The sequence below is a fragment of the Apus apus genome, chromosome 13 (genome assembly GCF_020740795.1).
Source record: "Apus apus isolate bApuApu2 chromosome 13, bApuApu2.pri.cur, whole genome shotgun sequence".
Lineage (NCBI taxonomy): Eukaryota > Metazoa > Chordata > Aves > Apodiformes > Apodidae > Apus > Apus apus.
This window is the reverse complement of record NC_067294.1, coordinates 16,596,253-16,620,743: the sequence shown is the minus strand read 5'-3', so window position 1 is coordinate 16,620,743 and position 24,491 is coordinate 16,596,253. Positions and strand designations below refer to the sequence as shown.

General features: G+C 41.1%; 2 protein-coding genes across 5 annotated transcripts in view; both read left to right on the top strand.

Moving 5' to 3' along the window:
- HSPA9 (heat shock protein family A (Hsp70) member 9) overlaps positions 1–24,491 on the top strand; it is a 139,942-nt gene that overhangs the window by 99,089 nt on the left and 16,362 nt on the right. The gene's annotated exons all lie outside the window — the stretch shown is intronic.
- Positions 1–24,491, top strand: part of FBXW11 (F-box and WD repeat domain containing 11) — a 67,771-nt gene that overhangs the window by 28,381 nt on the left and 14,899 nt on the right. For all 4 annotated transcript variants that reach the window (XM_051631440.1, XM_051631441.1, XM_051631439.1 and 1 more), the window contains 4 exons: positions 7,522–7,584; positions 8,689–8,914; positions 16,567–16,753; positions 17,557–17,647. In XM_051631440.1, coding sequence (XP_051487400.1) covers positions 7,522–7,584; positions 8,689–8,914; positions 16,567–16,753; positions 17,557–17,647 — 567 coding nt within the window. The remainder of the gene's footprint in view (positions 1–7,521; positions 7,585–8,688; positions 8,915–16,566; positions 16,754–17,556; positions 17,648–24,491) is intronic.

The window sequence follows — 24,491 nt, the reverse complement described above, 5'->3', positions numbered from 1 at the left end:
ACAGCCTCAGGTGGAGCATTGCTGACTTGCTGGCTCCCCTTACTGCTGGATGCTCTTTCACAACCTCAGATTTTTTTCATTATCAGTATTATTGATTCTAATTTTATCAACTACCAGCTTGAGCAAGTAGACACTGTGGAAAATGTTCCAACCAGGCTTGATGTAGTCCCAAACATTGCCTTGCTGAATTTAAAGCTGCATTTGCCTTTTTTTTTTTTTTAGTGAGCTGATTCAGCATAAAACTGACACTTTCAGTTTTGAGGGGCAGGCGTAGAGAAATTTATTGAAAAATATAAATATATACGTATATATTTGGGGCTCAATGTCTTTCTATTCAAAATAGTTTGATGTGCAAGTTTTGCAAGGCTTTGTGCTTAGGTGTGTGGAATGGTGCAGGGATGAGTCATCAAATTGCTACAATTACACAATTCAGTCCTCATTGTCTGTGTAAATACAACATATTCATAGAGGATGGATACAAGCAGGTTTCGATTACTGACTCTTGACTTCAGACACTCCAAATATTAAATGAGAGTTGGGGTGTGTTTGGAACAGTTAGTCCAGGAGTTTGTTAGACAGGATCCTGCAGTACCTGTTGAGGTAAAGAAGTAATAAGCTGTTACATATTAACAAAAAAAAGCCTCAGTCCAGGAGGTCTGGAATTGGCTGATGGATCAAAAGCATCTTTCCCATCTAATTTTAGAAGCTGTCCCTGCTGCTGAAAACACTGAATGTCTCTTGGGACTGAAGTGATTGGTGTTGGTTTATTTTTTTTCCAGTGGCGTCAGTTTGCTGAATGGAAGTACAGGTGTGCTGGAGAACAGCTGGTGACTTGGACAGAAGTAGCACTTTTTTGTTTGTTTCTTATTACATCCTAAATTGACTGCTCGTTTAATCAGTGATCTTTTTTCTTTTTCTTTTTAATACTAATCTTTATGAGAATCTGTACTTCACTATTCCGGAAGCTCCAGAAGCCAGCAGGGTGATGTTGCTGTCAGAGTTCTTACATCACTGGCAGTTGTGCTGTGCAGGCTGGGGTGTGAATTTCCACATTAACTTCTCTGCTGGGTGGTTTCAGTCTGTGCTTACAGCTGCCTGCTCAAAGGAGGTACCATCACCAACAGCTCTCTGGTGGAGCTGGAGCCCTTGCTTAGTGTTTTGTGGAATTGGATCAGAACAATAACTCTGAACTGCTGATAATTTTGTACATCATTTAATTTAAAAAACAAGTTATGTGGTTTAGTCTTCTGTGGACACAGCCCACCCTGATCTGACTTCTGAGATTCGCTTCATGCTTAAGTCAGATGTACTGAATACTAAGAGAGGCAGTTATCTATTTACAGGAGATCAGCAAACTAATTTTGTAGTGAAGGGAAGATGAAGGCTGAGACTTTAGAAACAAAGTTAATGTAGTGGTACCGCAGTTGCCAGTCATCAAAGCATTAGTGACTGGACAAGATTGCCTGCTTGTATTCTTTTGAACCTGCAAAAGTAACTATTCTGGAACATTTAGATAAAGAATGACTTGAGATTTTCTGCCTCTGAGCAGAGAGACAAAAGCAGGCAACTGTTGGTTTTTTGGGGATTTACTGATCCGGGCAAAACTTCCTTAAGAGGTGTCAAACTGAGCATGTAAGTGTATTAGTTGCCTTTTAAAAACATCATAATTAGAACTTGTGGTCGTACTGTGGTGTGTGTCTGCTGGGACTTGAGGCACAGACTGGATAGCTACTGGTACTGAATTTACCCTGTCTTCCTCTAAACTTCTTGGTAGTTAGTCACAGGCCAAATAAAAATGATGCCTTTTTTTTCAGTGTGGGCTTTTTTTTCTAATTTTACCTTCAGCTGTTGGATCTGGGTAGACTGTTTTTAGTATTTCAAGTATATTTTAGTTTGAATTTCCAGCAATAACTCCCCTAAAATAAAACCTGGCAACTGGGAGAATAGCTAGCTAGGTAAGAAATGAAGCATGTTGAGCTTAATTTGTGCAGGCCTGTAGTGCTTACATAAATAGTTTAATTTAAGCTGAAGCAAGCAGTTACTAACACAGATGCCAAATATAAACATGTCCATGGTCAGCAGAGTTAACTTTCAAGTTAGAATCATAGAATATCTCCAGCTGACAAGGAACCATAAGGATGATTGTGTCCAACTCCCTGCTCCTCACAGGACTATCTAAAACTAAATCAAATTTACCTTCATGAACCTTAAAGCTTTGTTTTTGAAGTGCTTTTTAGTGACTGTGTACAGTAGAATATATTTATGTATCATCAAACATCTTCAGAAACTCTTTATTTGGAAAATCATTTGGCAGTGGGCTCCATTTTCTGCTTTTCTCAAGGGATTTATTTTTCTTTCCTGCTGCAAAAAGGTAGGCTTATCTCATTAAATTAAAAAAAAAAAAAGAAGCATAATTTGTCTTGTTATATAATTAATGGAGAAATATTGGAAGGAACTGCTTTCCACAGGCAAAGTGAGTGAGGTTAAACCTGTAGCTGGAGGTGTGCTGTTGCTGGTGTGCTCTTTGTGAAGCCAAACAGCTTTATTGCCCAGATTTGAATAGCTGTCCATACCTTTTTATTCCTGGATCAAAGGAATGAGCATCTTTTATGTCATTCCTCTGTATCTAGCCCATGGCTATGCTTCTGAAGTCCTTTTTTTAAGTGATTAATCTGTGCAGTGGTTAGGATAAGAACACTTTGTCAGTGACCACCTATTTCTGACCTGGCATTTGGAAGCACTGTAGTACTTCTGCCTTTCTTTGCAGACTGGTATATACAGATTTTGAGGGATGTGATATGTGAAGGATTTGCTCCTTGCTGTGAGAAGAGCCACTTCACATCTTGTGCAGCTTAAGTTAGTGGTTCTCCAACTTCTTTTAGTGATTGTGCTACAGTGTGTTTTTATTAAGAATCTCTGAGTAGTTAAAAGAAGCAAATCCCCCTCAAGATGATGTTAATAAACACTGTTTAACTGATTCCTGGGTTAGAAAATGGTGATCATTACATCCTAAGGAGAGGTTTGCATTCATCTTGAAGTGCTTGAAACCGTTCAGGGTTTTCTGGCTAAATTAAAAGCAGGAAGGCAAGAGAGTAAAGATGGTTACCCAGCTTGCTTCCTTACTGATGTGGTCCAGTTGTCACATAGGATGGTGGATTCCTCTCCTCCTCTGGGTAAATGTGTAATTAATACCTTCAGCAGTCCTTGTGCTGGCAGAACTGGTTTCAGAAGGCAATTTGAGTGTACAGAGCTTGAGATTAATCTGCTGTGCTTGACTTCAAGATACCCAAGTATGCATTAGTTTTTATCATTTCTTCAGCTTCTCTCAAGTCAGATGTAGACGTGAGTTGTTAATGGAAATCAGAGCCTGTTTAGCTGAGCTGTTCTGATTAGTTTTGCTTACTTTGTAATTTTAACTGAAATTTCCTGGTATCTTTCCAGTGAGTGGGAATTTTGTCAAAAAATAAATTTAAAAATACTTACCTTGGTCTATAACTGAGATCAGAATTACTGATGTAGTCTCAGGGGTACTGGGGAATAGAGGTTCTTATTTTCTATCACTTTCCCTTTGATTATAGCCAAAAATATAATAATTGAAGACTGCTGTTCTTTTTTTTTTTCAAGGTAGCACAGCTATTGTCTAGTTTTATCCATCCATCCTTTGTGTCTTGTGAATCCATTCTTTGGTGGGGAGAAGTTTCTCATGGAAGAAACTTGGCAGTGTTTGCCTTGCTGGGTACTGCTACTTGTGTGTCTGTCCCAGTTCCCAGGATTAGTGCTGTCACTTCTGAAATTGCTCTTCTGATACTGGAACTCAAACTAGTTTACAGAACAAGGCTGCACCACGCTGGCTCTCTTCAGAGTCAATTAAGTGACTAACAGTGCTCCCAAGTCCTGAAGCAGGGTGCAAAGCCAAGCATTGCCTGCCTGCAGCTAACAGGAATCTGGTTGGCCTGTAGAGGTTGCATAGATTTCTGCTAGAAAAGATGCAGCTTTTTTCTATATATCTCATGAGGCAGATGAGCCTTGTGGGCTGAGTTCTCTTTATCTGCAGACAAACCAAAGTACTTTTGCACCTAGCGTGATAAAACCTCATGCATATGTGGGACTGTTATTGCTTGAGACACCAGTTTTAGTTGCTACCAGGTATCTAAGGATCTTAATTGAAACTGTGATTTATGATGTTCTATAATGTCTACAAAACTGTTTGCCTTTGGGGGTCATTCATGGTTGTTTTTATTTTGGAAGCTTTTCATAACCTCCCAAGGAAATGAGCTGTCTATAATTATCTTTGCCAGTACTTCTCTTTCCTCAAGTAATTTTTGAAGTTGTCATGTTCATCTGCAACTCATAGAAATCCCAAAAAGTTGAGGTATCGTGGAGCAGAAAGACTAAAGAAAGCTTGAAGTTACTGCAGAACTAGGTGAGGATTATGGGATGCAAACGTTCAGGGAACGAGCTTTTATTATCTGCAGCTTGTAGAGCAATTCGTAAGTTTTCCTGCCATGGCTGGTTTTACTGTTAGTGACAATAAAGACTTTTCTCAGTGTAACTTCATTCCGTTGGGTTGTAACAACTATAAGGCAACAGAAAACATCTACTCTTAGATCCATTGTTACCACTTTGCTGCTGCTGCCATTCCCAGTAGGGGATGGAGAGAACTTATTCCAGGCTGACTGATTAAGGAATGACAGCTGGTTGGAAATAGCATTCTACTTTCGTAAGAGCTGTGAGCAACTGAACAAGAATTTCTGGAAATAATGAACTTCCAAACAGGGTCAATTGACAATATTTAGAAGCTGTTCTTCCACTGTGAGAAGCTGTTAGGCTCTTGTGGTTGTGGGGGTAAAAAGTCAAGCCTGGTCTTGCAGTGGCTTGAGATGCTGAGGGGACTGGAGCATCGACCATATGAGGAAGGCTGAGAAAGCTGGGGCTGTTCAGCTGGAGAGGAGGAGGCTGAGGGGGGATCTCATCAGTGCTGGTCAATATCTGCAGGGGATGTCAGGAGGATGGGACCAGACTCTTCTCAGTGGTGCCCGGTGACAGGACAAGGAACAGTGGTTACAAACTGGAACACAGGAGATTTAAGCTAAACATAAGGAAAAACTTCTTTACTGTGAGGGTGGCGGAGCCCTGGGACAGGCTGCCCAGAGAGGTTTTAGAGTTGTCTCCAGAGAAGACATTCCAAACCTGTCTGGCAGTCTTCCTGTGGGCTCTACTGTAGGTGGTTCTGCTCTGCAGGGGGTTGGACTAGATGATCTTCAGAGGTCTCTTCCAACCCTGACCACTCTGTGATTCTGAGAGAATCTGCAAGTGCAGGTCAGTCACTGCCTTGCTGGAGTAACTGTAGGGGAGCTCATCACCTGCATCATCAGGTCTTGAAGCTGTCCAGCAGCAAAGCTGCAGAGAGCTGGAGTGGGCTCTGTGTTGCATCCCCTTTAAAGCTGTTCGGGAAAACTGAGGCAGGTTTCTGTGGAAGGGTGGGTGGGGTGAACAACAAGGTGCAGGTTGAGAGAAGGGAGCAGCATGATGAAGGGGAGAGTTGAGCTTGTAGATGCTAATCTTCCTTCTTGCACAAGAGCTGGCCTTCCCCAACCAGGCCAAGTGACAGCAGCTGGTAGGAATTCTGAAATTCTTCTTTTGCCCAGTGCTGTCGATGTACAGGACAGATTAGAGTTGTCTAATTGCTTCTTCCAGTCAACAGGACAGGATCCACCCACTCATCTTTTACTCTTCAGTTAATAGGCTACGTGATTTAGAGACACATTGATGTCTTGAGTTACCATTTGTGTGATCTGGGGAATCACTCCCGAAACAGTTTTAAGACAGAAGCAGAGTGAATTTGTGCTCCCTCTTGTGGCACCCTGTGGTGGGAGAGCATCGTTTGCACGTGGGTGCTAGTTATGAGTAGTGTAGTTCTGAATAACTGGAATGATCCTCAGGAGATTATAATTTTGAAAATGTGGAAAGGGTGGTTTATTTTTCCAGTGTTACTGTTTGATGTATGTCCAGAGACACTAATATATATATGTGTGTGTATATGTGTGTATATATATGTATTTAAATAACACAAAACCTTTACTGCCCTTGTCCATTCTTGGATTCCTCAGTAGTCATCTCCTGGGCTTGAATTTGTCATTGTTACATGTGTCATAACCAGACAGACTGGAGTTTTCCCATCACCCAGTGGACATAGTTTACACCATGTAATCTTTTGTCTGTGCCTTGCCTGCTTTCTCATACCTACATGCAAGGCAGGAAAGGATTCAAGGTGAAGTTGAGACAAAGCACTGGAGTCAGGCAGGGAAGAAAGGCTTGCTGGTAGGGGTAATGCTGTTAATTTGTCAAGTGTTTTGGTGGTGGTGCAGTACAAACCTTATGCCAGAGGAGGTGGTGAAGCAGTGAATGCTTTGGAGGTGGGATTGTGTTTGAATGGGGGTTGGATGTAGTTGTTAAGGGGTTAATCCGTAATCTGTGATGGCGAGAGTAAAGGGATTGTGTGATTTATTCCATCATGTGTTTTACTTCAATGTGCTGTTCCTCTTTCTGCTGAGACAGCTGATAGAGGGGAAGAAGGCTGAAATAAATACAGACTGTGTTTTAAGACCTTGAGTTTTTGATGACAGCCTCTGCCAGTCAGCATGTGTCTCCTGGGTGGGAATAATGGGGAGGACAGGCTTGGTGGCAGGCTAAGTGAGCAGGGATGGCCTAGGTGTTGGGTACCAGTGAATAGGTAGAAAGAGAGGGTAACTGGGGTATAGACAACAAAAAAGGAGCAGATAAATAAAAAATAAAAAGGGAAGAAATGAGTGAAAGATGTTGAAAAAGAGGTCAACTTTGAAAGGAACATTTGCAGCTGAACGTTTATGGCAATTCTTACAGCTCACTCTTGAACAATAGGGAAGAACACAGTAGGGAGGAGCAGTTATGTTGAGGGGAGAGCACTGTAATTAAGTCAGGGTGAAGAAAGTTGGTGGCTGCCAAGGGTTATAGGACACAGGCTGTGGCAGTGAGTTACAGAAATGTTCTGCAGAGAAAGTCCCTCCTTGTGGTAAGCTAGAGCTGGAAAAAATTCATATTCTGTTGCATGTAAGTAGCATATAGTGATTTTTTCTTTCTTTTTTTTTTTTTTTTTCCTGACTAGACATATGCAATTTAACTTTGGCAGAAAGTGCTAGTTGATTACTTTGACAGGTTTAATTACTTTGGCTTGAGTGGGATGAAAATGAATTTATTTCCCAGTGAGAAAAGCGTTGAAAGGCTGCATGAAAACCTGTCAAAGGAAATTGAAGAGGGGTTGGGGAGTTATCTTTACAGTAAATGGAATTGATAAACATGTCAGTTAAAAGGGGAATTTATTTATAATACCCAGGTTTTGTGGCCAGAAATTTTTGATGATTCTGTTCACTGGGAAAATGAATTTTATCTGTTCAGTTGATTTGCCTTTTCGTAATGCTTGTAGAGCAAGGAATTGCCATGGAATAAAAATTTGAAGTCATGACTCTTTTTTTCTTTTCCTAGAACACGTCAGTAATGGAGGATCAGAATGAAGATGAGTCTCCAAAGAAAAATACCCTATGGCAGGTAGGAATGACATTCATATAGAAAGACCTGCCATGTTTTTATGTGTTCCTGCCTTTGAGAAACTTCCAAATCTTGCATCTGCATAATCATCCTTATATGTAGTTAACTGTAACACCCTAAAATCGGCTCAGCCTTCAAGTGAAGGATAACACTGATGAATAATACTTAAGAAATTACTAGATCTTCTCAGATTTTGTAGTTTATGCTGACCTGGAAAGGACAATTCTGCATCAAAGGTTATGTGGGAATAACAGTTCAACCTTTCTGTGCATGACACTGTCATTTACAAGGAAAAATTCCAAGCCTGCACACGGCAAGGAGTTGCAAGCAATTTGCTTTAAGGAGCTTGGGAATATTTCAGAGAGTTGGCAGTTGTTCCCCAGCAGCCTTCTTGGTCTCCTGAAGGGCTCAGAAGAGCCTGGCATCAATCTTTGATTCTGTTTACTAATTAGCAGTAAGTCATGGGGTGTTGTTCTTGTAGCATCCTTACTTGTAGCTAAGGCTTTCAGGATTTTAATGATGTTTTTATGTGGCTCTCACAAACATTGACATGAGTTGATTTTCAAAGACCAAACAAGCCCTTAATATCCTGTAATTCTCAGTTTAAATCTGGGGACAAGCAGCCCAACACTGACATATGAGGGTCTTGAATTTTTGTGTCAGTGGGAGCATTCATGCCCAGCTTGGACACATCTCTAGAAGTGCATGATTTTAACTGCTGTGTACATCACTCGTGGGGACAGACTGCAGCATGCAGGAGGGGCAAACTGCAATATGCAGCAGAAACCACTGGCTGAATCTGGAAGAGTCTTTTCTTAGAAGAATTAGGTTCCTTACTCTTTAAATGGTGAGAGGTGGAAGGGAATTGGAGTCTTTCAGTGTAAGAAGAAATGTGAAATAGTGAGCAAGGACCTTTCATTCATCTCTATCTATGAAAGGTGAAATTTGTGTGGTATAACTCACACCTTTAAGAATATATATTAAAATTAAATTCTGCTGATTATTTATTTGCATCTTCCATATTTTCTTCCTTCAGAGAGTTCTTCTACAGCTGTTCCTACTCTTATTTCTATTTAAATACTGACATTCTTTTTCTAAAAACAGATAAGTAATGGAACTTCATCTGTGATTGTCTCAAGAAAAAGACCATCGGAAGGAAACTACGAAAAGGAAAAAGACTTGTGTATTAAATATTTTGACCAGTGGTCTGAATCAGATCAAGTTGAATTTGTGGAACACCTTATTTCACGAATGTGTCACTATCAGCATGGACATATTAACTCTTACTTGAAGCCCATGTTACAACGGGACTTCATCACTGCGCTACCAGGTACATGAGTTTTGGTTTGGCAAGAGGTGCATTTATAAATACTGTGTTTCTTTCTTGGGGTGTGTGCAAGCTTTTCAGAACAACCTCCTGGTTTAGATTATCTGGTACAAATCGAGTGATGCCTCCTAGGCAAATTGAGTAAACAGTCTCTGGAGTCATTCACTTCTGTGATTAATTGAGTTGGCCACTGGATGCCAGTGTTGTTCCATGTAAAAGTAGTTGTGACTAACATCCTGAAGAATAGTATGTGTTTAAATTGGAACTGAGTTGTCCCACGAGTTGTATCTCTGCAAGCTCTGGTCTAAATTCCTTTTTTATCCAAACCCCGGAGGTGCAGAAAATACTAGAGAGGTGTTGTCATTTGTGAAGTCTTTATTATGTTTTAGTTTTGTTCCAAGTTTCCCCAAACTTAAATAAAAAGCTGCCTGCTTAGATGAGTGAATCTAATTTATCTGGTCTTGTTGCTGACTCAAAAGCAGAAGCACTTGTGGATTTTTATGGTGTAGTCCAGGCTTGATGCCTTCCTCCATTGGTTCAGAACCTCTTCTGCTACCAATCAGTGTAAACATGTATCAATATGAATATGAGTTTGAATATAAAACTGTTCTTACACTTGTTATATGCATTTCTTAAAAAATTAATAGAAAAAATAAAGGAGCAATAATGAGTAGGTATCATCTTTAGCTTTCATTCTCCTGGGAAGTTGTATGTATTTTTCCAGTATTTTCTGGAAGGAATTGTATCCCTGGATTTTTGCTGCTGGGGAGTGATTAATTAGATTCTTTGAAAGGTAAATATGTGGACATTGTTTCCAGAAATAAGCATGAAATAGAGTGGCCAAAATGTTCAGTTTGCCCCTGGCAGTCTAATAGCAGAGATTTACACCTGCAGTGAGTGAGGAGTCTGTGGGTGTTATCCCAGGAATTCCAAGCCATGCCAGTGAGTGCTGAGGGTGGATGTGGAGCTGGTACAAATGGGTAAGCACAGGGACTGCTGAACTCAAGGCCCTTTAAAGTTTTGTGGCTCTACAAGCTCTGAAGCTTTTGTAGTTGTTGGTGTGCTTAGGTGGTCCTGAGCACATGGATGGGCTTTCCTGGTATCTGGGACAGAAGCTGCTTGTGTGCTGTGGGTTTCTGTTCTCTGTAGTGCTGCAATATTTTCACAAAACCTGGAGGAATTCAGCTTTTAGAGGTGAAGGGGGGGGATTTTGGCCCACTTGTCCAGCATGGTTGGAACGAACTTCTTTCTTAGGAGTTGGAGGGGAATGAAGAGCATGGGGTATGACACAAGAAATGATACAAATTATTGTGTGTGCTCTATTTTCTTAAGAAACAGGCTTAAAAATGTGAAAGAGGGCTGTGAGAGTGAGTGGCCTTTCCCCCACACCTCTGTTTCACAGAAGTTATTTTGTAGAAGACTTTGCTTGTGTGGCCAAACACAGAAATGTGCTCCTCCTTTGGACTGGAGAACTGTCTTCTGTAGGGAGTGTGGGTGTTCCCTCCAGCTTGGATCTAAGATGTTGAATTTTGATTTCTCCAGGGGGAGTGTCTGGTATTAACTAAAAAATAAAGTGAAATGGACAATCATGGTCATCATGTGCAAGTGTGAGCATCAGTTATAATTTAATTTGCTTTTATTTCATGCCTCAGGGCTGATACCATGGAGATAAACAGTCCTTTGATATTATATATTTATTCCTAAGAAATTTTTGGGAGCTGCATAAGCTGACACTTAAACCATCTTATATATATAAATAAATCTTTATATTTACAAGTGTTGTTACTTTTGAAGATGTAAATACTGGGAACTGTTCCCATACTCAGACTTTTAAAGGTAATGTGCTTGAAAAATGTCTCAAGAGCTTCATCTAAGTTGATGGAAATCAATTGAGTTGGACTAACATCACATTTAAAGGTAACAGCAACGTACTGCTACCTTTTAAAAGATAGTTTCACTTGTCTTAAAGTAAAATTCCTTTGTTTTCAACTGAAATAGTTTTTGGTTGCTACTGTCCTTTCTGATTTTACACTGTGAGAGTGCAAGAAGGAGGGAATAAGTCTGTATCTGGCTTCACTTGGCTTCAGTGGGAAGCAGATAATTCTGGTGTCCTGCTGTAAGTGGTGACAGAGTGTTTAGTCTGCAGTGCCTGTTCTGACAAGCTGGGCTGTGGTTGGGCTCTTGCTGTAGTACAAATCACCCTGGTGGTGTCTGACCAGCTGTACCAGCTGTCACTCCACTGCAGGTCCCACTGATCCAGCAGCCTCTACTCACTTTGTTTCCACATCTGCCAAGAGTTTTCTCTAGCATGTCAAAAACAACCCTGAAAAGACAGTGGTCTATAAGGGATAGAATAATAACTTAGCAAAAATAACATAGGTCACCTCTGTGCTTTTGATTCTCTCAATCATCTTTAAGATGTTAATATTCTTTGCATAGGCTCATCCAAATTGTGCCCTTCCCTTAAATGAATTACAGCTCTGACCCTTCAGCACTACTTCATCACTCTTGATTAGGAAAGTCCCTTTCCTCTCTGTTCTGTGTGTTAACACTGAGAGAACCATACACTGAGTCAGGCAAGTAAAACCCTGCCAGGCTTCTTTTGAAATTTGTTTCTCAAATAGTAAAAGCCTGTGCAGTTGCATGATCTGAGTGACTGTTTCATATCTAATGTTAGTCAGTTTTGTAGAATTGACATCCCACATTTGGGTTTCATTCTCATACAAAGTGATATTTACACATGGAGCTCTGAAATCCCTGTGGATTTTAATTGTTTTATTTTTTTATTGAAATTCAACCAGCCCTTCATCTGGTACCTATAATCTACAACAGCTGGAATGCTTCACCATTTTCTATAAAACTGTAAAAGCTGTTGTAGAGGCATAAGAGTTGGGAGTCATGTTTTTCTTTGTAAAGTGTATCAATAAATGCTAGGTGCATTTTACTGAACAAAGCTGGTAAGTTTTAGTACCTATTTCAGAAACTGCTTATAAAAGCTTATAAAACTAAATGCTTGCTATCTTTTAATGTAAAGTGGGTACATGCAGCTATTTCAGGCCTTATATGTCTTAAACTTAGTCCTGCATGATGTCTGAAATAACTGTACTGAGTCTGCCTAAGTATCTGTGCTTTGGACCTGTTCTTAATCAGGGTAAATATTTTACTTGATGTCTTCTTTTTAATGCAAGCAGGTTAGATCTGTGCACTTCTGCAAGCAGTGAGACCTTAAGAACAGAATCAGTGGCAAAGCATTTGTGTATTTGTGCTCAGTAAGCAATTTCCAATGCTAATCTACCCCTAGGAGAGGAGATTGCTGTATCTTAGTATCAGAAAACACTTGAGTTCCTGTCTTTTTACAGACTTGTTTTGAACTGTGACCAGTGTTACACAGAGTAGTGAAAAATATGCATATTAATGAAGGGGTTTGCAGTTGATCCTTCCAACTCAGTGAAGGTCTGGCTTGCTAACAAGCAGGCTGCATGTGTTCAAAGTGTTCAGGCCCAGACTGATGTGCACATGTGTGTGTTCCTGCTTTGTGAGGTTGTGGTAACTGATTGCAGTTTGTTTTTATTGAAAACCTGGGTTTAGTTCAATTAAACATTAACGAGCATTCGGTACTAGGATTACACCACAAGTAAGAGTCTGAAAAAGCCTTGGGTTAGTGGAGGGAATAAAACCAAGCTGGGCACTTGTCACTTGGTTTTTGTCTCTCCAGCCATAGCGATAATTCCAGCCAGAAACAGCAGCTGATCTCTCAAGGAAAGGCTTAGCTTTTGGAGCAGTTGCTGGTGGTTCCTTGGTCACTCAGGCTGCATGTCCAGACTTGAAGCGTGGTGGCTTTGGATCCAGATTTTTTCAAACTGTTTCCAGGGGGTTGTTAGTGCTCTATCCATTCAGTTGTGTGAAAGACAGAATTGCAAGATGTTCCTGCTTCGTCGTGTATGATTTTTCTGAATCGGTTCTCTGCAATTGCATTTAAGCTGAAGAACTATCTCTTTGAAGAGTATTTCACAAGGAAAAGAAAACTAAAACAAATTGGACTGAAGTTGATGAGGACACACATTGTATTACTGAGACATCACGTCTGTTTCTAAATAGGAAATGATAAAACCATGGACTTCAGTGCTCCTGTGGTTGCTTCATACTAGAAGGTGCTAGGATAGAAACCAAGCCCTGGGTTGTGCTGTCTACCATCTTGACTGTGCTTTAGGGACTTCTTAGTAGTCTCAAAATCTAAATAAAATTCTCTCAAAGTACTGAAGTGACAGCTACGTTCTTGCTCCCATGAAGGATTTCAAACACAACGTGAGGATTCCCACTGATGGGAAAAGCTGTGTGCTGCTTAGCAAATCCTAAAGCATTTGTACTCAGTTCAGAAACACTTGCCTGCCATCAAAAAGAAGTGAAGTGGTAGTTCTAACTCTAAAAGGCATTTCAAGTTCCGCTTTCAAGCTGACCTGTTCAGTGTCTTCTGAAAGATGACACAGGTTTATTGGAGTAGGGGTAAAACACCAAAACCAACAAGAAGCAAGCCTCACAGAACCACGGAGTTGCTGAGTTCCAAGGGTGCTTTGCAGTGTAGCCTTTTTATTGAGTTGGTTATTCCTAACTTTAGAGCTCCTCAAGAATTCTTTCCTCTTTGGGTGGAGAATAATTATTAGTTTGTTGCCAGGAAATGGCAGCAACAGATAAACTCTTCAAGAATTATTTTGTGCATGGCCACCCCTTGAACATCTATTTGTCTGTCACTTTTCCCCTTGGAAATTCATTTTACATCTGACATGTTCATGCTCTTTACATTTCAAAAATTGCTCCAAGCTGCAAGCAAGTTGTCAACAACATATTCAAGTGCCACCATGGCTGCTTTGTCCAGTGACCTTTCTTTCAGCTTAAGGTTGAAATAAGTGCAGACTTGTGGTTTGCTGAAATGCTTTTAGTCAAGAAGTAATGAGTTTCCCCTTCTCAGAAGGGTGGTTTACGCATATGGTGGTTGTTGTGTGGATGATGCAGAATTACACTTCTCAACTTTGGAATAAGCAGAGCACCCACTGGATCCTGCCATCCCCTCTTTAAGACTAGTAGAGGTAAATATTAGTTTTTTTCACCAAAATGTGCCTGCTCAGGTCAGCCTTTGGCCATTATTTGATGAATTTTGCATCATGTATTTACTCATTCACCTGCAACCTTTCAGGTCTTGAGTAAAGAATTTTACACCTTAAAAGTGAAGGACTTGCCTTTCATCAGCCTGGCTGATGTGTGCTGCTGGCTTTTTTGGAACCCAGAGATAGCTGGAGTCTGGTTTTCTTCTACCAAAGAGAAACGAGGGTTATCTGAAAAGGTTAGTTTGATGTGTGCCTCTGCTCCTCTGCCATGCCACTGCTGATTAAAAAAGCCTGACACACAGAAGGGACAGGACAGCATCCCTCTAGCTCTGGAAGAGCTTTTACCATTCTTTAAAGCCTTTTAATAGTTCTCTAAATTAAGTAGAAGAAATGGGCAAATGCTCTTCAACGTCGTGTATTTGTTTCTCTTATTGCTGTTCATTTTTATGAAGGTCATGAAAATAAAGCATGCAGTGGAGGACTGTATTCACTCAGGCTCGTAATTCTTTAAAAAACCAACAGTGCTTGGATTTTTCAGGACTATTTGCAGCCTAACGTAGGAAATTAAAAATGGAATTAAATTGGAAATTTAAGTGGAAAATTTAAAAGGTTGTCATCTCCTAGTTTGAAAGATGTTGTTCATGCTTGGCCAACTGGCATATGCTCTTCCCAAAAATGAAGTTATTCTAGACTTCTGATTGAGCCTTTGGGAGAACAAAATTGCAGGTCCTTTGAAATAACTAACAGACTTACCAGTGATTTTTTTTGTATATTTTTTTTTTGGTGGGACCAATGACACTGTAGTTGGAATATGAACAAGAAAAAATTGTTTGCTCTTTTAAATTTAGTGCAAGTGTATTTTCTCAAGTGGTTTCTGTGTTTTTACCCTTACTCAACTACCATCAAGTTTTTTAAGACTTAACACCCTCAGCAGGAGAGAAGATCTAGGTAAAGGCCATGAGCAAATGCATGCAGTGTTCCTTCTGGTTTATGTCCTGTTAGATATAAGGTGGCAGCTTACTCAGTTAATCATATTTATGGATCTGCTTATTCTTCATGTCAGCTTCAGCATAAGTACCTGGTGCTTTTGGATAAGACATTTATGAAATAATACATCACAGCACATTGCCTTACACAGCCCTTGGGCAGTGGGCAGGGCTCCAGTTCTGGTATATGGAACTTCTGCTGGTGAGCTGAGTGCATTCAGTACATCAGTCTACCATGATGGAAAAGGGATCACAGGGTGAAGAAGCTGCTTCTGGTAGTTGAGATCTTCCCCAGGAAGGTCAGCCTTTCTCCAGTCCACTGCTAACTAGGGCTTGCTGGCCAGCATGCCTTAGGCTGCACGTGCATGAGAGCTGCCCAGCTGGGTGTTGTTTCTGGGATGTCTCAGCACTGCCAGAGGGGCTTTCATTTGGAGACAGGTTATTTTCCTTGGAAGTTTTCTCGTGGCCCAGATATCATATGGCTGCTCTAAATACATAGCAGCCATGATGCACAGCAAGCCAAATCTTGGTGCAGCTCAACTCAGTTGACTTTGCACTGGAAGTCACAGTGCAGGAGCTGAGCTGCCACCTCTCATTATTTGAGAGTTACTTGACTCCTGCTGATCCTGAGGTTTCTTAGCTGATTCTCACACTAGAAACAAGTGCATCCATTGGCCCAGAAATAAAGGCTGTATTGAATGTTACAGGCTGAATTACTCAGCTTGAAGTTGTTTCAGAAAACTTGTCCCTCTTGATTTGTTTTGTTTTTTTGTCTCTAGCTGAAGAGAAGCCTCAAAACCCCCAGCTTCTGGTAAAAGTGATTCAGTAATACTTTCTGTAAGTGTGGAGGCTAGTGATGGTGAACCCTGAATGGGGATAGCTGCCTTATAATTGCCACTTGCAATTAACAAATTACTGTCAAACTGCCCCTCATGGATTTCCCCTTCTTAGGTGTCCATGTCACATGCTTTAAGAGTCCTGAGCAACATTCAGGAATGGTCTTGTCACATGCAGGTTATAGAAAGAGCTTAAATAGGAAAGATGTCCTTGCATTTGATTCAAGAAAGTTCTTGCAGAAGCTTTGTTCATGCTTCTTCTGGGTATGTCTGTGGAGTCCTGTCTTCCTGAGTTGAGTTATCTATTGTTATATGTAAAATGATCAATATTTTAAGTTTTCATTACTGCTGCTTAGTAAAACATCAGCTTGAGGATGATCTGCTTTTTGGATCATGCAGCCCAGTCCTTTGTGTGCTCCAAGTGTCCAGGATTCTGTGCCCAGAAGCAGCAAAATGCTTCCTGCTGAATTTTGGGTTGTGCTCCTTCTCCCTCTGTGGAAATGGGTCAGTCTGGTAGGGAGACTGGACTAGAAAAGCAGTGAAGAGTTACAGATATTTGGTTGTACCTTTTTGGGTTAACTTGTAACTGGTGCTTGTATGTATGTTCATTTAATTATCATGTTGCTCCAGTGCCTTAAAGCTGTGTTGGCTTTCTCTGCATGTGTTGCAAAACTTGTTCAGTAGTTTATTGTGAAGTGATTGACGTTTTGATTGCCTTTATTTCTTTGTAGAGCAAGGCTTAGATCACATAGCAGAAAACATCCTTTCCTATCTTGATGCCAGATCACTCTGTGCAGCAGAGCTGGTGTGTAAGGAATGGCAGAGAGTCATCTCTGAGGGGATGCTGTGGAAAAAACTGATTGAGAGAATGGTACGCACAGATCCGCTGTGGAAGGGCCTGTCAGAGAGAAGGGGTTGGTAAGTACCTTGAGCATCACCAAATCCACCTTTTTACAGTGTTCTCCTTCACAGATTTCCCTAATCCTGAGCTCTGCCAAAAAGTAAGTTGATAGTAAATGGCTGTCCCTGAGATCCTTTTCTCTGCCATGGAATGTTTTAGGGAAAGCTGTCAGCTCCCTTTCTACTTCAGCTTTGTCCCCTGTCCTTTGTACACCAGTGTCTTTTAGCACTTGCTTTCTTGCAGTAAATCTGTCAGCAAAGTTGTAATTTAACATGTAGAATCAGCTGACAGAAGCCAGCAACAGCATCTTCTGTAGGGCTTTTTCTTGAGGGAAGAATTTCCAATTAAACGTTATTTTTTTCTGTTGTTAAAACGTAAAATAGCCGGTCGGGTTGCAGGTTGCAAGAAGCCTCTCTCGAAGAGAAACCATTTATGTTTGTGGCCAAGGGGTTTTTCAGTCCTTCACGGGTATCTGAAGAGGTGTGTTCTGCTTTGGAAACCTTCTGTGCTCTCTAGTGGTGTGCCTAAGAAAATGCAAGGCACACTGAAAGAGCAAGAGAACACCCTGCTGGCTAAAAGCCTTAGGAAGCAGTGAATCCTAATTTGGAAGACCAGAAGGAAAAACCTGTTATCTTTTCAGTCTTGGACATTTTAAATCCAACTGTCTAATTCTGTAGTCAGAAGGGGTTACAGCAGCAATGCTGAAAAGACAAGTGTTCTGTTAGAATGTGTTACAGGCTTTTGTTCTGCATAGATTTGGGATCCCTCTAAAGTTTGGATTCTTTGTGGTAAATTTAAAAATGTTTCTGGTTCTTTCTAGGGATCAGTACCTGTTTAAAAACAGACCAACAGATGGCCCCCCAAATTCGTTTTACAGGTCCTTATACCCAAAGATAATCCAGGATATAGAGGTAGGTGTTCTGATGAATAATACCTGCAGGAGAGATGATGTTGCATGTTGTTGGTGCTTGAAAGATGGTGCCTGTTGGAGCAATGAAGCCTGTTGTATGTGTCCTTATCACTGCTACTTGGTGAGCTCTGGCTCTTCAGACAATGTTTAAAACACCCTCAGGAACTTACTGCTGCAGTAACATGTTAACTTCTGGTGTTAACACCATCTTTTTTGCCTTTAAAGATTTTTGGACCTTTTCTGGGGCAATGAATAACTGTTTTAGGGAACTTACTACTCCGAGACAGGTCTACATGTTACTGTATGTTCTGATCTGTTGGTGACACTCACTTAGAGAGCAATCTGGGGGTTAGTGCCTTAAACACTCATCATTGAATTGTTGCTCATTTAGCAGCTTACTACTTCTAAGGCAGTCAGTGTTGGAAAAGCAACTTAATTCAGGGTGTGGGTTTCTTTTGGTTTGGTGAGAATGATCAGTCTTACAGTGATAAACACAGAAGGGGTGTTGGTGGTAAAAAGACTGCAGAAATAACTGTTCTTTTCTTTGATATAAAGTTTTGCTTTTCTTGTTCAAGAGTTAAAAAGCTGAGCTTGCTCACTTGTTTTAAAATGTTTCTGATAAACCAGGACCATCTTGGTATTCTGCCCAGCAGCAGAAAATCTGCCTTGCTCAGTTTGCTGTGTACCCACCACAACACTCTGAAGTTATGCCACAGGCTGTCATGGATTTTTTGGAACCACGTGATGGATGTGAAATGATGGGTCTGAAATTCATTAGTGGGGAAACACATGTTGTGATGTTTAAGACAGATGCAAACTCATGGAATCACTGCTGTGGCACATGTGAGATTGTGTCACTTGCCGCTCAGGAAACCAAATTATTCAGAACTCTTCACCCACCTGTCAAATGTATCTGCTGGAAAATCCAGTGTTCCAGTATTTTTTTATAACCTTTGCTACATGATTTAGGAACATTTAAAGATAAAGAACCAAACCTGAAGTGTTGCCTAGGTAAAATAAGATCAAACTTGATATTTTCTTGTGAGCTGAATGCTGCACGTTGTATTATTTGAAGGGAGGTGTCTGCTCCATGTAAGGAATGACAATGACATTGCAGTGATAAGAAGCCCATGGGACTAATGAGGACTCTTAATGTCACATTTTCTTGCTTTCTGTAACATTTTGGCACTGCTCAGTAACAAAAGTGGGTGAAAAGCAGTCTGAAAAGATGACCTTTGAGATGATATAGAACACTGAAGGAGTTCAGCATTATTAAAACTCAGATTTTTGAAGTTATTTTTCTGAAACTCATTTCTTTAAGTATTAGTGGAACGTTTGTATAGGAATTCTTGTTAGTAGAAGTGGGAATGCTCTGAGGCCATCCAGGCTTTGGATGGCCACAATCTGCTGTTTCATCCTTTGGTTGCTGTACATGTGCCACCTTGCACAGTAAGGAAGCCCCTGGATTGGACAACTTTTGCTCGTATGAAACAAGCAGGGAAAAAACTCCAAACCCTCAAGCTTTGCTTGTTGCTAATATGTTAAATGTAAAAATGTTGAGTCTCTGAATATCAGGGAGTGGGTAAGAAGCATGCCACTGAAAATATGTCATAGTACTGAGCATGTTTCTTGAAAAACTACATTTCCTTGGGGTAACAGTGAATGTATTAAAGCCTCAAATGAGGTGAAGGATTGGAACTGCACTGCCTAAAAAGAAAGAGCTGGTGTGTTGAGTGTGGATGGAAAAGGCATCAGCCAGGAAAGTCAGGAAATACAGTTTAATAATACTTTTTGAACCCTAACTTTCTTTCAGAGTTTCAACTCATACATTTTTATTTTTTGATTACATAATGCTCAGGTGGATAAGGTGATAATTGTAGAGTGTGCAGAGTAAGGGGTTACCTGGTGTCAAGCTTTGGCAGTGGAGCTGGAGTGGAGGTGGAGCTGGAGCAGCAGAGCTGTGTGTCAAACATGTGCCACTAGTGCTTAGAAATAGTGCTGTGAGTAATGAGTGTGGGAAAGGAGGCGTCTCTTCTGTGGGGTACCAAGAGTAAAATGTAAGCTGTTGCCATGGTTTCTGCCCATTCTAAACTGCCTGGCAATCCAGTTGTTTTACATATGATTTCCATAATGTCTATCTAATGCTTACGTCCTTAACGATGTTAAACTTCAGTGGGGCATGTGGGGATCTCAAAGGGAGGCAACAGTGGAGAAGGAATCACAGAAGGAGAATTAGGGCCCTTCAGGCAAGATCTCCTGCAGTTCTGTGCTTTCCATCCCATGCTTGTGTCTGTCAGCTGTGTTTGGTCACTAGTGGTTGGTTGTCTCTTGGGGGTAGAATTGAAGGTTTTGTCAACAAACCTTAATGCTGCCCGTGGATCCTTTGGTGGAGCAGTAAAGCTGAAAGGAGCTGTAGGCTCTTGCCTCTGAACTTCACTTTAGCAAAGTAAGTGCCCAGATTCAGGAAACAAATGTATTTGTCCACTCTTCTGAAGTGGTGAATTCTCTCTTTGGTAAGTAGCAGATACTTCCAGCATCCTCACTGCTCAGTTCATAAAGTCACGGCCTTTCCTGCTTCTCCAACATTGCTGACCTGGAGGGAGAAGGAAGAAGGACAGGGGTATTGTGCCATGTCAGGTTTTTCCCTATTTACATATTTCCTTCAGGCCTTCAAAATCCTGCTATTTTCCAGCTTTCCAGCCTGGAGTGGGGTTTTAGTGTTCCTGCTGATAGTTAAGGATCCAATCATTTTTCCACTTCTGAAAGTCTCTTATAATTTTTCTAATAAATCACTTTTCACTAGTTGCTTCCCTAAAGGAAAGAAGCTTTTAACACTTTGAAAAGGGAGATGGTGAGTAACAACAACACTCAGCTATAAGATTAGAAGCACTTCTCCACTTTTTCTTCCCCTTATTCTGTTTTTAAGCCTAGAGTCATGCTCTACCTTAATTTCCTACTTTTCCCATTCCTTTATTTTTTCAAAGCAATGTGCAGAAGCTCTTCAATAAGACTTTCATCTTTTGTGTCTCTGAATACCAAAATGTTTTTTCTTCAAATATTTGCCTGGACCTTTAATAAGATCTTCCTGTTTCTGTCAGAAGGCCAGAGTTTGGGGAGCTAGTGATGAGCCAAAGGCTACCATATTAGCATTGATAGAGTGATATTTTTCTCAGACATTTATCTTGTGTCCAAAGGACTTGATTTTTTTTAATACAGAGAAGTATATTTGATGTAACACGGAAATCTTGTCATTGAGGATTAACCAAGTTCTGCTGGACTGTTTCTAATGATTACAGTTAGTTTTTTACTGAATGGGTCTGTGGGCAGAGATGAGCTCAAAGGAAAATGTGCTCTTTCTTTTGGACTGACTGGCAGAATTTGAAAAGTAATCTAAAACCTGAATTAACAATTGGAAGGAAAAATGAGGAATGATAAATAGCAAATTTGATCTCTTTCCCTTGGGCTGTATTTGCATTTTGGGTCAAAAGTCCATGCAAGCACAGTGTTGTGAGCTCCAAGGTAATACAGGCAAAGATATGGCACAGGGAGGTTCCCTTGCCTCTCTGGAAATTTATTAGCACCAGGATGTGTTTATTTCATGCCAAACACATTTTTAGGAACATAATGTCACTTCTGAAATCATTGGATTTGAAAAGAAGAGGACATTTAGAGACCTGAAGCTAAGTTCTTGGAAAGGGGTAGTTAACTCTCCACCTCCACTGTGAAGCCAAATATTTAATTAGATTTCATTTCACAAGAGGTGGTCCAGTAATTTTACATGTCTCCAAGTCAGATGTTGAATTGCCAAAGTTCCTGAGGAGCTTTTTTAAAAGGGAAAAGCTGATTTGTGACTTATTGTAGCAAAGCAAACCTGGATGTGCAAAAGACCTTGTTTATGGAGGTGCTGTTGGTTGGTGTGTGGGGGGGTTACCCTGTGCCCAGGGGCAGCCCCAAAGCCTGGAGGGGAGGGGCAGCTCTTTGAATGGAACTGTGTTAATTGACAGATTGCCAGGATGGGAAGTTTAATATTGCCAAGTCCAGAACCCCAAGTCCCTGGATTTTTTCCATATTATTTGTGAAGCTTGGCCAACTATCCTGCTTTCCCCAATGCCCCTCCAGATTAGCACAAGTATCTGTTTTTTTGTGATGAGTTGAGAAGACTTACTTCATAAATGTTCCCCTTATCTTTAAGCACATGGCAAGTGCCCTCATCCTTGTTTCCATGGAGACTTAGGGCCCACCTAATTAAGATGAGAATAAAAATGTGATTTTTTGCTGAAGACTTTAGGAAAACATGGCATCAGGCCAGCAGATAAACACCATGTGTTCTTCTGAATTTTGGAAAAGTTCAGATTTTGGGACTTATATTGGAACTGAAATTTTAAAGCCTTGGGAAAATCTGAAAAGTCAATTCTCACCCAAAGTCACTGCCAACACTGGGAGATCTTTGTTTCTGAAAATTGCAGCATATAATTCCTGAGGGAAATGGGATTGTTTAGTACTGTTCTAATTATGATGCTGGAGAAATTCTGTAGAATCATAGAATCATTCAGGTTGGAAAAGACCTGTAAGATCTTCCAGTCCAACCTTTAATGTGTATGTGTGTGGGGAGAATCTGGTCAGCATTATATGCCTGGAAGTTTTTTTAATCCAGCCTTTGAAATCTCTACTCCACAGGCATTTTCCAAAAGGCATTTCTTAAAAATGAAACTGCCAAGGAAAGGAAGAGGCACTTGAGAGGCTGGTGGTGCCTGGCACAGATTTCAGCTCTCACAGCTGAGTGGGGCAGAAGGCTCCTTTCAGATGCCCCAGCATGGGGCAGATGCCTGGCTTGGCTTTTGTTGTTGCCTTTGCCCACATCACATCTACTTTTTTTCCACAAATGGGCAAATTAAGACTGCTGTTTTTCTTCTGCAGATTTGGAAGAGGGATTTATTGTGTCTGGTAGAGTGCTGCAGTGATAGAGGCTGATCACTACCTGGTTAAATCAGATGCTGCCCTTGAATCCCTTTTGGGCTCTCCTGCTTTGTGGGTGGTGCTTGATAGAGAAGACAGACCTTTCAAGGAGGAGCAGCTGCTTGGTTTATCTGCATTCTCCTGAGTAGGAGTTGAGAGGATTCTTTACTCCCTCCCTGGGAAAGCAGAACTGTACTGCTCAGAGCAAAGGTTGGCTGACACAGCATCCAGTAACCCTGGTGTGGGGCAGAGCGTGGGACATGATGCAGCTCGATGGGAGTCATCAGAGTCTCCTGTGTCCCACCTCTTTGGGATGTGCTGTTCCTCAGCATGCCAGGCTGTGCCACTGTCCTAGGCAGTGAGATAGCCCTGATGCTGAACTACTGCTGTTTAGGTCTGAAACATCACTTTAGGTGGCCTTTTTTAGGTTGCCTAAGCTCTCTCTGGTGTTTAACACCATTTTGATACTTGGAGAACATGCCATCTTCTCTTCATGCATGATGAAAGGATCAGTGTTACACTGTCAGCTTTCTCCCACAGTGATTTCCCACGTTCCTGGTATGTCTGTGACCTTTCATGCAGTTTCTGCATCTCCTCTCCCTCTGCAAGACATGAACAATTTCCACTCTCCAGATTCGTCTTGCTCAGCATCATAAAGGTTGATCTGTTCTTGTCGAATGTGGCTTTAAAAAGGGTTCAGCAGAGCTGTGGTGAGACTCAGGAATAGTTCTGCTTGGTGGGCCTTTGAGCAGCTTCATACATATTGGATCAGAAGAGGCAGAAAGAGGCAGCACTTCATCAATTTATATTGTCAACATTTGGATCTTTTCTGAGCAGCTGTAAAAGTTAGGAACTTAATTTTTAGGTCTCAAATTCTGCCAAGCATCTTCAGAGATGCTGCAGGGAGCCTGGTGCCCAGGCCAGGCTGTCACTTTGCTTATCAAACCCTCTGAACTTCATAATGAACAGAACATTAAGCTCTCTCTACCCTGGTGACATGAGTCTATTTGCTTCTACCTTTCCTCTCTCGCAGTAGGGAGGGATTTTCTTTTTTCTCTTTGAAGAAAGCACGTGTGAAACAAGGGTTTGGGCTTTAACTGCCTGTGGTGTAAATGCCTGATGCTTCAGGAGAAATCCCTACAGATGTCACAAATGTGAATGTTCCTTTTTCTCTGCCCCGTTTGTCCTGCAGGAGAATTGTGTGTTCAGAGGGAACAGGAACTCCTGGGTTTATGGGATTAAGATAAACCCACTTACTCTGCAATAACATTCACAAGGATAAAAATGCAATTTTTAGCCAAGGAGCTGAACACAGTGTACATTATCAAATGGGAAAAAACCCTGTTCCTAGTAGATTATCCTTAACATGTCCAATGTACAGTTAGTGTTCCAGCTGTTCATCCAGATGAATTGCATCTCTTTTACTGTGCATCTTTCTACTAGTGAACATGTTCTGGCATGGTCAGGGCTTGGCTATACCTCTACATCTTGGACTATTCTCTGTGTACTTCTCTCTCTAAATGCCTTTTTTAGCCTTTTCTACATTTCTTCAGCTGCCAAATGGCTCTCCTGCTGAGGCAGATGCTTTGGCTTCGTGCTTGGTCGTTATCCCTTGTCCGTCCAGATTTTGTTGGTTATACAGCACTTGTCAGCTACTTGCTTTAAGGAAAGTGTGAGAACATTTTTTTCTGTGTGTGTGAACTAAGGAGATGGTGTTGTGCAACACAGAATCACAGAATGGTTTGAGTTGGAAGGAGCCTTGAAAGGCCATCTAGTCCCACCTCCCTGCAGTGAGCAGGGACATCTCCAACGAGGTCATGTTGCTCTGAGCCTGGTCCAACCTGACCTTGGATGTTTCTAGGGATGGGGCACCTACCACCACTCCGGGC